This window comes from Lipophrys pholis (assembly GCF_963383615.2).
Source record: "Lipophrys pholis genome assembly, chromosome: 10".
NCBI classification, from domain to species: Eukaryota; Metazoa; Chordata; class Actinopteri; order Blenniiformes; family Blenniidae; genus Lipophrys; species Lipophrys pholis.
In genome coordinates, this window is record NC_137640.1 from 25,131,179 (window position 1) to 25,144,710 (window position 13,532).

General features: G+C 41.4%; 1 protein-coding gene across 1 annotated transcript in view; it reads left to right on the forward strand.

Annotated features, from left to right (window-relative positions):
- Positions 1-13,532, forward strand: part of tgfbr3 (transforming growth factor, beta receptor III) — an 89,398-nt gene that overhangs the window by 18,129 nt on the left and 57,737 nt on the right. Inside the window, exon 3 of the mRNA XM_080473501.1 lies at positions 12,018-12,205. Coding sequence (XP_080329627.1) covers positions 12,018-12,205 — 188 coding nt within the window. The remainder of the gene's footprint in view (positions 1-12,017; positions 12,206-13,532) is intronic.

Genomic DNA, 13,532 nt, shown 5'->3' on the forward strand with positions numbered 1-13,532 from the left:
GAGTTCATGAAAACATAATGTATTGCAATATATTCCTATATATATTGAATATTATATTATATAATGGGGGAAACGCTGCTACTACACATGAGCACCGCAGTCGTATATAATTATTTTGCACATACTTGAGTAGATAGACCTGTGTACTCACCATTGTGGATGTTTATAGCATATTGTTCTCTGTGCGCACGTGGGTGTGGTTTCATTACCAAAACAAACAGCAGCACCCACTAGTGGCCCAACTTAAAAACTACATTGTTTTTTTTGCGTTTTTGCTGTTTCCGTAGTGACGGACGTAGCTTTCGAGACGTTCCTGTACAAATGCAAAACTTTTCTGAAATGAAAACGCAAAAAAAAAACAACAATGCGTATTGACTTGAAATGTTGTTGTGTAAACGGGGCCTGAGTCGAGCCATCCCAAACACAAATACGTCACATTATTTATTAAATGATATTGCTCAGATGAGTTGAACATGGCTGCTGTAACATACACATCTTACAACATCACCATTTGATTAACTTCAGTGCTTTCGGGAGGCTGCCTGGACCAACTTCTCCCTATTCCATTTAGCTAAGCATCCAGTTGAGAGGCCCACCCTTCAGTTTATGCGTGTTAACACACGAGAAAGCATGGCATTTGACACGTCATTCTTCTTCTTTGCTCTTCTTCTCGTGAAGGTGAAGGATCCTGGTGGAAATTCCCCCTCTGTGAGCTTGTGTGAAAAAGCTGCCCTCCGCACTTGCCCTTTCTCACCTCTGTGGCTCCTTCACTCTCAGCCTGCTTACTGGCACAAAGGCGCAGCAGTTTTCTTTTTCTTTTTTTTTTCACTCTTTGCTCCGATTGGCTGTCGGCAGCCCACTGATCCTCAAAGACCCCAGTTACCACATGTGGGTGGCATTGAGGTTTGTCAAATATCACCGGTACAACTTTTTTAGTCTTACGAAAAGTAAAAGACCTGAGAAACATTGCTTTTCATATATACACAAGTATTATTTAAGGTTTAAGTTTATTTATATATAACCTTTCCTAGTTTGATCACAATTCTAAAGCTGCTTTCCCCATGCTGAGCTATAGCTTTCTAATAGGCTTGGAGAGGTATGATGTTGGGCCACATGTCAGTGGCACTAAACATGGACAGAACTCTCGGCCTTGCGCTATTCTTCTGTTTGGAGAAAAAGACCCAAAAAAGAAAGAGGAGGACATGGACGTGGTCGTGGCTCGGAAAGAGAGGCGAGGTGGGGGTGACAATTTTGTAGAAAGAGCTTGAAGTACTTGCTTGTAAGCGTGTACTAGTATTTTACGTGAGCATTCCGGTGTCGCGCAGATGCCTCCATCATGTCATAATGTATTTCTATTGGCTTGTTTCAGTTGACGTGATCACAGCTGCTGCTCTATCAGACAGTCCCATAGTGGTCGCGGGCTTACAACCGATGCCTCGGCCGTCCTAGAACTGCATGTGCACAGAGCCTGAGCGATTTGAGTGGCGGCAGCGCATTTTACGAACGATTCCCCTGTGATCCGATCTTTCGTCCCAGACGAGCGAATGTCACGCTGTCTGTGGGAGGAGGAGATACAGCGGCCTGAGCTGCAGCCACAGCTTCCGCATTTGGTCCTGCGACTACTGTTGTGTAATGACGTTGCATACCTGTGTCGTTACGTGGCGATCACACAAACACACCCACTGTCATGAACATCCAAATACTGGAGCCTCAATGCTTTTCTGTCTGAAGCTTCTCTTTTCTGATCTTTTTTTTTTTTTTGTACAGAGCGGGGATCATTTCTTGAAACGGTCTTTAGCCAGTTTTATGAAGTGAACGGCTCATTCTTTTTATCACTTCAACTAGCCACGATTAGTCATAGAAGAATGACGTGTCATTAGTCATATTCATTAGTAAAAAACACTATCACTAGCTGCAGTGTAAAATTCAGACGGAAAGAACTAAAACTGTTTGCTCATTTAAATGACATTGTTAAAGTTTGCTCTATGACTTCTCGTTCAGCTTTGAGCTGTTTTTTTGCCCCGTTCATCCCTTGGCCATTTACCAGCTTGCCTTTTCTTCATATCCAAAAGGCGGGTTGCAGCAAAATCTGTACAATCTGGACAGGCAGCTGATCCATCTTCAAATAGACCGAGGTTCATGGCGAAGGGGACAAGAAGACAAATGACCCCGGGTGACGGCTCTCTGCTTCCACTGCAGGGTCTTGATCTTAGGGAGTTTAGAAGAAGTGACTGCTCCTGCAGCCCCGCTACGCTGTTGACAGAACACATGGCTTTTGTGTGCGCCCATGATTGATGAGAGAGCTGCCCCCGGGAGCAGCAGGGCGGACATTTCCCTGACCGGTGACGGCTGTTCTTCTCAGGTACAGGTTTGCCCTCGGAGCGCTGCTCAGCTCTGCTGGTTGGTGCACATGGTTCGCACAATGGGCTCCCTATGGGATCTAAATTGTTACCCTCTACCGAAGGCCATCCACCGGATATGATGGGGTTTAGTTTACTGATAGGGTACCGGTGAGTCTTGAATAGTTCTCAGCTGGTCTCGGCCACTTGCTTGTCTTTTGAACAGCCAGCTCTTGTTTCGGGACTGCGTTGACAACTTTTTAGTTCTTTGATATTATGGGTCCAGACAGCACATGTCAGCACCCATCAGTAAAGACATATAATAGTAGCACTGCCAGTAAAGTCTTCAGTCAGATGCTTGCTCTCTCGCAGCTGTCTCACTTTACACAGTGGCTCCTGTTTTCCTCTGGGAGTTAGCGCTGTCATCCATCCCTTCAAAGCCCCCTGATTTATGTCTGCATTGAGAAGTCGGGGGGGAAACAAATGTGCCCACTGCTGTCTTCTTTGCTCGCCTTCTTGGCTCTGCTGCTTCTGATTGGTCTTTTGTTGTTGTTGTTTTTTTTCTTTTTTCTCCTGACTCTTACAAACAGGTTCAAACATTATTGTCATGAATAATAACCACACTCCCTGTGGGTAACACTGGCCTTTTTCTCTATTTTGATAAACAAAAAAATGCTGCTGACCCCTTTCTTGTGCTGGACCAAAGATGGAAAAAAAAAAAGAAATAAGTGATCCTATTTCTCCAAATGTATTTTTTTAATTAATAATTACAAATACATTTGACTACCACCAACACCACCACTACTACTGCTACTATGTTTTCATGATACCAAAAAAGGACAAAATAATAGACCAGGCTGACAAACAATAGTCGGGTTGTGAATTTGATGGGAGGTGTTGTTATCAATCCCTTTGTTTTATTTCCACTTTGATCTTTTTATTGCAGTCTTATGACTTGTCTCTCATTCAATCCTGCCCCGCTTTCATATGAAAATACACACTGTTAATAATTAATATTATATGTCCTATAAGGATGACCAAGTGGAACTTTTCTCAGGTTTTACATTCTAAAAAATTGCATTTTACCGCCCTTTGATTAAACTTTTACAAAGGTCTGCTGTCGCTTTGAGAAGTTTCACACTTTTTCCAATTACAGACATCATACGATTGTACACAATGCTTTTGCAGTAGGTACAGAGATGCTCTTATTTGTTAACGTTAACAACCATGGACATTAAACACCCGTGCAAAGCTACTGAAATAATAAATTATTTCGAGGAGGATGTTCTTACATTTTCTTCTGCTGAGTTTTTTTTTTTTTTTAAATTTATGCAATTTATTGCAAAAATCATAAAAAAAAGAAAAACTGTGTATAGCCATTACACACAGGAAAAGCTTTTTAGTCCAAGTAAAGAAGACAAAATAGCTTACAGATTTAAAAAAGAAAAAAAAAGAAAAAGGGTTCTTTAGTTTTGACTTTCTTTTCCTGTGTTGGACCTTTGACATCCACATGACTAATTTAGTGTCTAAACACCTGTCGAGTCCCTTAAGAGCTGAAACAAGCGTTATCTGCAGATCCATACTTCACATACAGAAGATAAAATACAATCCATCAACAGTACCGTCATTTTCTGTTTTCTCAATTACGTTGCCAGCTGATGTGATTACACTACAGAGACGTGCGGATGGCACCCAAACACCAAAGAGTGTTGATTGAGTTACAGACCGATTCGTGGGGGCATCTTGACTTCAGATTTCACACTTTGAAGTGGGGAGTTTACGACTTCCCTATTGCAGTTCGGGCTCACCCTGTGCCCCCCTCCCTTCATGTCATTCCAGCTTCCTCCGCTTATTCCACCAGTTTTACAGCCGGGAGATAAATCCTTTTCATAGGCAGGGCCAGAGAAGTGAACTTACTCAACCCTCATGAAAGGCTTTGCTCACTTCCTGTAGTAGTGGCTGGAGGTTGAGGGGCGAGTGGGCTGTGCAAATGTCAACACTGCAGAGTTAGTAATTCTTTGGTCCCAAGCCCCCAAGGAAAACAAAAGATGGTAGAATATTACGTTCCCCCAACTGGTTTGCGTGGCTCATGGTCCATGGGAATCATGCCCTCCAGCCAAAAGGAGAGAGAGCGGAGGATTCCTTTAATCCGGCTCCTCATATGGGAACGGGCATATCTTTGGAGAAGATATTGAAACATGTTTTGCTTATGGTATTTAACCTGGCCTTATCATGTCATTACATTATTGGAAAGGTATGTTCAAAACTCATTAAGTTGTCTTATTGTTCTCTTCAGCACTGCTGTTTTTCTTTTTTTTTGCGTGCCTCTATTTGTGGTCTTCAGTGCGCCTCACTTTCTTTTACATCTGAAGAAGTACAATCGGGAATACTGGGAACGGCACATACAAGGATGTGTACGTACACACAAGAGGGAAGGTTTTGTTTGTTTATCTTCGGAAATGGCTTTGTGGGAATATCAGATTTGTCCCGAACTGGCATACACACTGACATCACTTCCTGTACCCAAATGCTGGCTGAATGCCGCACTGTGGAAGTCAACAAAACATATTCTCCATTTTGTGTGCAAGGAGTTGACTCTAGCAGGAGGTGACAGCTGAACCTTGTAGAGAAATATTCCACTTTCTTTGATGTCGTTCTGGGATTTTGCCAATGAAAATCCAAAAAGGCACATATAGTTTAAGCTTGGCCACCTTTGTCTTTGAAGTGACCTCTTGGCACAGCAATACCCTGCTGCTGGTTTTGCCATTGTTGTAAAATTGCCTGGACGTGCAGTTCTTTACACGTGCCGAGCCCCTGCATTGGATCTCCTCTGCTGCGCTGAATCTCAGGTTGAAGTTCATCTTGTAACAATCAGTAACAATCAGCCAAAGAGAGCATGGAGACATAAAGAAGTAATCTGTGTTCATTTTCATTGTTGTAATGGCCAAAGAGCAAATTACTATTATGTTCCATTGAAGGAGATTCTTCACTTCCTTCCTTTGAATGTTACGGTCGTAATACTGAGTTTACTCTTTCTTCTGTGCCATGCCACCCCCCCCCGGACCGAGCAATGGCGGACAACATGCTCCAGGTCGAGCTGCAGAAGCTTTAGGCGATATGTTGCATTTCCCGAGTGCGAGGAAGCAGGAGTATTCTCAGTTTTTGTGTTCTCCGTGTCTTCTTCTGCACTTTTGGTGTAATTGGTGAGTTACAGCGCCACCTCAAGGCCAGGAATATGTACTGCATCATTTTGAACCGTGTTCATAGTAACATGTGGACACATTTGTTTTTTTAAAGAACGCCGGGGAGAAAAAAGATTGTTTTGACTTATATTACTGCGTTAAATTTCATTACGATTCTCTGCATAATTCTCGGCTTTTCATTTTGAAATACGACAAGGTCTTAGAAAAGCAGGTTGGGCACTCTTGAAAGTAAATGTGTTTAAAATAAAAGAGAGATTTCTAATTGTTTTTTTTTTTGATGGCACATCTTCAGCCTGCATTGACAAATTACTGGAAAAGAATATGTGAAAGAGATATTGGTGTTTGAGTCACAAAGGAGGTTTTGGTCCAAAAGAGAGACCGCCAAGGACTGTGAAAATTGTATGATGACATCACTGCCCAGACTTTGGACAGATTAAATTTATCAAACATAAGTATTTTCACAGTCACCCTGCTTAATGTGGATTTACTACACTCGCTTCCTGTCTTACCTCTAATGCAATCACAGTGGAGCCTAAACACATTTCAGGCAATGTATAATAATAAAAGAATATCGTTAATATCTTTTTAGAGAAAATACATTTTCCCCACACGTGACCTTGTAACTCCATATTCTGTGTTTTTGTTATCATCAATGACAGTATATTCGATACTAATCTCCCCCAAAAAGCCCATAAGAGAAGAAATAAACATTGTGCTGGTGGTGGTTTGGAGAAAACCGAGTAGGGGAAGGTGCGTGTCAATCATTGCTGCCGAGTTTCCATGTTAATGTGTTTTACTCATGGAGTCAGTCACACTTCAGGGGAGTCTTGATCATGAACCATGGAGAAATATACCAACGTTAAAGAAGATAAAATCTCACTGGTGCAGTTGAAAATAAAGCACATCAAGGTAATTAAATGTTCAGTTTCTGTGAATGCAAATTGGAAAAGCGACCTCACCAAACAGTAGTGAAAGTGATAACTGCAGGAACAAATAATCCGTTTCTGTGTGAGAGCACACCTGTCTAAAAAGTAAATAGTGCACAATGTCTTCCTCTGTCATGGCCTGACACATAAATACTGTCTGGTTCTGTGCCTCGCTTTGCTTTTATAAAACATCTGAGAAAATCCTACCTCACATCTTGAAAGTCATTTATTAGATGTATATCTGCAATCATATCTTGGTACATGTGAAACAAAATCTTATTCACAGTTTCCTATTGCACACTGCTATTGTAATTCTTATGTCCCACATACTATATACTGCTTTATACAGCAAATGTTAGTTGCAAAATGGGCACTACGGTTTTGCAAATTCTTAAAGTTCGGAGGTAATACTTTTAATAAGTAATTGTTCCACATGCTTGAGGGTGTTCCTTCACAGTATTTCAGTATATGTTGGGTTCTAGAGACGTTCATAGTTTAGTTCAGAGAGCCTTCTCTACTCAGGCTGGATGTGTTTTTCAGATACGGAACAGCAGCTTCTCTTATTTCTCCTCTGTGGGTGTTTGGCCTGGCCACCTCAAAAGCCACCAGCAGCGAACGGAAAAGAAAAACTCTGTTCCACTTTGCCGTTTGCTGATTAGAAAGCAGGGTTAGAACCAGAACTGCACGTCAACAAAGTGACAGCAGAAGCACAGTGTGTGCTGGATCACCTGACGCAAGCTTTACTTTCTCACCTCGTTCTTTTTTCCTGTGCGTTCTGATTTTGGGATAATGGAGTTTTGTGGTAATGCAAATGAGCGTGTGTGATAAGAGTTGCGCTCCGTCTCAACGTAATGAAACTGAGCTGAGTGGGAGGCGAAAAATTGAGTGACCTACAATTAGAGCAGCAGGAATCCCTCATGAATCATTATACTAAAGAAAACTAACGTTGTTTCCAAGCATTTACGTAAGTGTTTTCTGACTATGAGAGAGAGTTGTTGTCTTTTGGGGGGAAATTGCATTTCCCATTTTTCTGATTGAAGAAATAACCAAGACGGTCAAAAGAATCTGCCCCAGTTCTGACGTTGTGAGGAAAAAAAAAAAAAGAGTTTCTGACACCGTTTGTTCACCCAACAACGGCCTCTAACGGTGCCTTAAGCTCACCTCTAAGTGCTCCCAGAGACTGCTGTGGAGCACCAAGCACCACACATTGAAAGTAATTACCGAGCTGGGGAGCATTTAGCAGTCAAAGACTGCTAAATGGGAGCTAATAGGAAATGTGATACGAGATGATATGAGATTTTGTTGTATTGCTTTGATTATTGAAGCATCCAGTAACACAGTTAAATGCCTACTAACATTCTACATCGGCTCGTTGTCTTTTGATGTTTGGTTTCATATCCAATGACGGCAAACCGCTTTGTGATAGTTTCATTTTGTGTGTTAAGATTCTTTTTTTTTTTTCCTTTAGAGACCCGACTGATGAGCAGCTATTGAAATGTCTAGAATGGGTTCATTTTAAGTCCTCTCAATTTTGTAGCTGTCCAAATCTAACATTTTATTTTTTGCGTGCGTAAAACTGGACCTTGGGAGAGCATCCAAGTCATCTATTATCAAAAGAGCATTTTATCCTACATTTTCTTTTAATAAAAGTCTAAACATTAAGGTAGTCTGTCTTGAGATATCTCATATCCCTTAACGGTAATGCCGGATGAAACTGGAATTACTTGGGACCATCATATGGGAGTGATTTTTACAGTAAGAATGGAGGATTCCTGGCGCTAAAGCCCAATTTATGATTAAGATTATGTTCTTACACTCTTTGGATGAACACTTTGATGATTATCATAAAAATCTGACATAGTTCAAAGAGGTAAAACTAGATAAAACCAGATTCACTGTAGATTATCCTCTGAGAATAACAAATAAACACCTCTCATGAATTCCAAGTATTTCCGACAGTCTTTCCTTTTCTTCTAAAAAAACACACTGCAACCACAATGACTGCCCTACTTTCCTGATCACGTGCTCCATTTTTGTCCCGTATGTGTCTCTGTTTTGTTGCATTTTCAAACAATTAGACAATCCAATCGTTGCCCAACAAATGGTGTAATCTTTTGGCAGTCTCCCAGAAAGAGCTCAGTCCTCCTTTGTTTGTCATGCAGTTGTTTTGTTATTCTCCATGTGTGAGGGGAAAAAGTGAGTTGAAGTGCCCTCAGACGTGTTTGTGGGAGTGAGGCGTGATGACATGGTTGGGAAGGGAGTAGGCTTTCGGTCCTTTGGGAGGAAAAGGGAGGTTGGAGTGGAGAGGTTGCAGGGGGGGGGGGGGGGTTGAAATACTGATACACCACAGGTTTTTACCATTAGACCCTGTGTTGTTTTCAACCACGGCAAGAAGATTCTGCCAGGTTTTTAATATATGTCTGCTCATAACAAGCCTGGAAGACAATCTCTCTGGGTTTGACTGAGCTGCAGAAAAGAGACGGCACAAACTCCAGGTTGAGTATGTCTGTCAAGGGCTTGGGATTTGTCTCCGGAGACAAGTATGGTAACAATAAAACCTCTGTGTTTCGCTCACAACAAAGAGAGGAGAGCTATGCCATACATGATCTCTGGCTTTGTGCTGATCTAACATGGACTTATTACACAGCACGGAAAGAGAAAACAATAGCTATGTGTTCTGAGTGCAAGAAAAGACAAAAAAACAAAAACACAGAAACCTTTTCCCCCTAGCTGTACCCCAGTGCTGAGCCTCTTGTGTGTTTGGAGTTTAACATTGTTATCTAACTGTCTTTCACTCAACCTTTAATTATTTCCAAATGCTCCATCTGATTGCCATTGGCAGCCTTTGCATGTTTTGCGTGATGGATTTGAAATGTGAGCGGGCCTCAGCTGGCATAGTGATGTAGGGGCAAGGTTTGACCTTGAAGGGGGGAAAAAAAACCCACAAAACTAAATCTCACATTCCCATATTATACACAAGTCTATAATAGAGAAAGAGCTGTTTTAGTGCCTTTTAGAAAACCTCTTGTATTGGAAGTTGAGTGAAGATTCCACCCAGAATGTGCTCGACACTAGAGGAAGCTCTCAGGTTGTGATGAAGTTCATTAAGTACCTCAGTGTTCAGCTGATAAAAGGGAGCTGCAAATCATGTAGTTCATGATGCTCAGTGCAAACTCAATGCACATGAGCGGTAAAGTCGAGATAGAAGATAAAACACAGATAAAGCCCTAACAATACAGGGTTGAATGTCCTTCTACCCTGCTGAGTCCGCCGTCCAGACCCTGAGGTTGTGGCGCCTGTGAACTTGGGAGATGAAACGAGAGAAACTTTGTGAGGGATTGTGATGGTGCGCTGACACTTGATAGGTCTGGTGCGATTGAAAGACAGTTCGGCACAATTACTTTGTATTGATGCTATCAATATCCCAGGTAGATGGTTTCCTTCTCCTCCTGAATGGACTCTGCTGTGAGGTTTTTAGAACAATGGTGTAGATAAAACACACTCTGGTTTTATAGTCTTCAAGGAAAAGATTTGCTCAGCCTTTCCCCTTACTGACACTTTTTGAGGCATCCATAAAACCCCTTATTTGTACTGCCACAAATCGTCTCTGGAAAACTCAGAGCTACACAATGAAGGCCTCCACAGACTCCTCCTCCTCCCCGGTGAAGAGATATGGTGCCTTTTTCTTTACACTTGGAAAAGATAAAGTTAGCATTAAGAGGTTCAAATTGGTGCTTTCTGAAACATATGGCCAGCCTTCCTTCCATATGTTTGTAATTTTTGACATTCCTCACAGGATAATAAAGGTGTATATCCATTTATGGAGGCAATTATGAGATTTGTTTCAGTTTTTTTTATTGTTGTGGTTGTTTCTCCCTCCTATTTCTGTGGATTTATGTGTCTACTTTTAGGTCTTTTCTTTTTTTTTTTGGTAATATATGATATGATTCTCATTTTTATGGTAGGGTGGGAACAGAAATTAGGGAGCGATGAACTTTGTTAGATAATAGTGATCCGTAAACATTTGCGTGGAACATTTTCTGTTCACTGTGAAATAAAACTGAAAACCTAAAAAAAAAAACAAAAAACGAATCTCCTGCTGATGAAAGTTGTTTGAATAGTGCAAGCTGTTGCAGTGGATGACTTCATGCTGCTGTTTCAGGTTTTGAGTTGCCGGCTTTTTTTGTTTTTTTCCTGCAAGTATTTTCAGCTCATCACATCACCTGTTGAAATATAGATGTTTTGTTGCTTAATTTCCATTCTAAAAATGTCTAATATGGTATACATCTGCACGTTTAGGTCTGATACAGTTGGACTACACAACCAATCAGACTGAAATATGAAATGATCTTTTAATGGTTTCCTTGGAAATATTCATTTATATATATATATATATGTATATAAATGAATCCTGACATTGACTGGTACACTGAACGTTCTTGGTTCAAACACGAGTTGGGGCAAAACTTAACAGGTTGTGGAGTGTTTGCTTCCTATTAAGTATTTATAGTTTGCTTTCTTTTGACAATATCTGCTGCATATAGCATATAGATAAATCCTCCTTTTCTTATCCTTGTGGGACGATCTATTTCTGGGTTTGATGCCGGATGCTCATGACACTTGCAACCACACAGATTTCTCTCTTAGTGCAATAGTGGTGAATAGGGTTTGAATCCTCTACCATAAATCTACCAAGCCTTAATCTGTAAATATCTATACAGACCCCTCAGTGAGTGTCCATCATCTGAAATTTTATTTCTCAGCTACCATAAAGCAATGAGTCCTTGGAAAAAAAAATAGCAGCCTCATTATTGCTACTTCAGCTGAAGTTGATGACACATGATAGGATCCAAGATGAGCAGAGTTCGTCGATGGCAGTTCTGGTAAAAAACTCTGCATTTATGAGTTCTCATTGGAAACTCACACCAAGAAACCTCTGGAAACGATCCTGAATTGTTTCAGGTTAATGGTTAACAGTAAATTGTCTCTCTGTTCGTCTGTCGGCAACGATGAAAGTTCGGAAAACAAAACTCAGAAGATAATAGTAATTTATAAAAAAGAAAAAAAACACATCTCTGACCTTTTTAAAACGTCTTATAACAATGTATTTTTTTTATTCTTCCACTACCTTAAAACTGTTTGAGCTGTTTTGATTCCTCAGTGGGTCGTCAAGGACAGGATGACATGTCAAGATCTGGACGGTAAAAACTGAACCATTACTGGTCAAATTGCAGGGATGTTTCTCTCCCACTCATGAAGGCCACAGGAAATGATTCTCACGGTTCTCATTCACTACAGAAGTTCCAATTTGACCAATCAATTTTTTATCTAATATACTGTATATGGCCAAACTGCAGCAGTACTGTCTTAAATTTACTTTCAATAAGTGCAATAGGTAAAAGATGGTATTCCACCAATATTCGGACACACAAAACAAGTTTGCTCAGAGTAGACACGATTATGTCGACATCACCGGGATAGGAAAATGTGAAGATGTTGAAGATGATCCTTGTTTTGTGCTCTTCTTTCCGTTGTGTTTGCTTCTGTAGGACCTTTGTTTCGTAGCCCATGCGAGCTGCTGCCATCAGGGACGGGACACCCGGTGCAAGCTGTCCTGAAGAGCTTCACTGCCTTGGCAGGGTGTGCGAGCAGAGCCACCATGAGCCAACCGCAGGAGGTCCATATCATCAGCCTGAGAGGCCGCGCCCCAGAGGGACCGGACGACTCGCCAGCGAATGTGAGTTCCCCTCAGACTGTGAGCAGGAATATATACTTGGAGGCGACCAGTTAATGCTGCATTTGCATATATGTTTTTTTTTTAATGAATTAGGACTCCATCCCTCTCAGTCTAGATCAAATCGCCCTCACACTGCCTGGAGGTGTGTTTGGGTTCATTGTTCTGTTGAAAAATAAATGACGGTCCAACTAAAGCAAAGCAGATAGTGGCCATTCTGGTTTAATGTGTCTTCAATTTTTTTAATGAACCCCGAACAGTGCCACCAGCCAAGTAGCCCCACATCATCACACCTCCTCCTCCATGCTTCACGGTGGAAACCATACATGTAGAAACCATGCGCTCACCGTTTTTCTGCGTCGCGCAAAGACACAGTGGGTGGAACCAAAGATCTCAAATTTGGACTCATCAGACTAAAGCCCAGATTTCCACTGGTCTGATGTCCATTCAGTGTGTTTCTTGGCCCAAACTCATCTCTTCTGCTTGTAGTGGTTTCCTTGGAGCTATTTGACCATAAAGACCAGATTGGTGCGGCGTCCTCCTCACGGTGGATGTGGAGAGTGTCTGCTAGTAGAACTCTGTGTGGCATTTATCTGGGCTCTAATCTGAGGTGGTTGTTAACTTGTGATTTCTGAGGCTCGTGACTCTTGGTCTTCCTTTCCTGGCCGGTCCTCGTGTCGGCCAGTTTCGTTGTAGCGCCTGTTGGTTTTAGCAATTGCACTCGGGGACTGACTTTCTGTTCTTGAAGTAATGATGGACCGTCGTTTCTCTTTACTTAGCTGGTTGGTTCTTGTCATAATATGAATTCTTACAGTTGTCAAATAGGGCTGTCAGCTATGTACCAACCTTACTTCTGTACAACACAAACTGCTGTTCCCTGCCCTGTTAAGAAGGCACGAAATTCCACAAATGAAACCTGACAAAGCTCAACTGTGATGTGAAAACTATTTCAGGTGTCAACGATGCAAAGGCTGGATACATTCAGAGATGTAAAATATAAAAAATAAATATTTCACACTGTTTCCTTCATAATTCCATACGTGTTCATTCATAGTTCCGATGCCTTCAGTGAGAATCTACGATGTAAACAGTCAAGAAATCAAAGAAAAAAACCATTGAATTAGAAGGTGTGTCCACCCTGAGATCAGGTTATACTCCGTCTTCTCCCAACATCAGCTATGATTGGCTTGAGCCGCCCGCAATCCTAAGTTGGACTGACTCGGGATGGATAGATGGTAGGAAAAACATTGACTGATTCGTGTTTGAATTGTGGATCGTTCTCAGCAGATCTTCAGCCAGGTTGTTTCCTCAAACTCAAATGGAAAAGGAC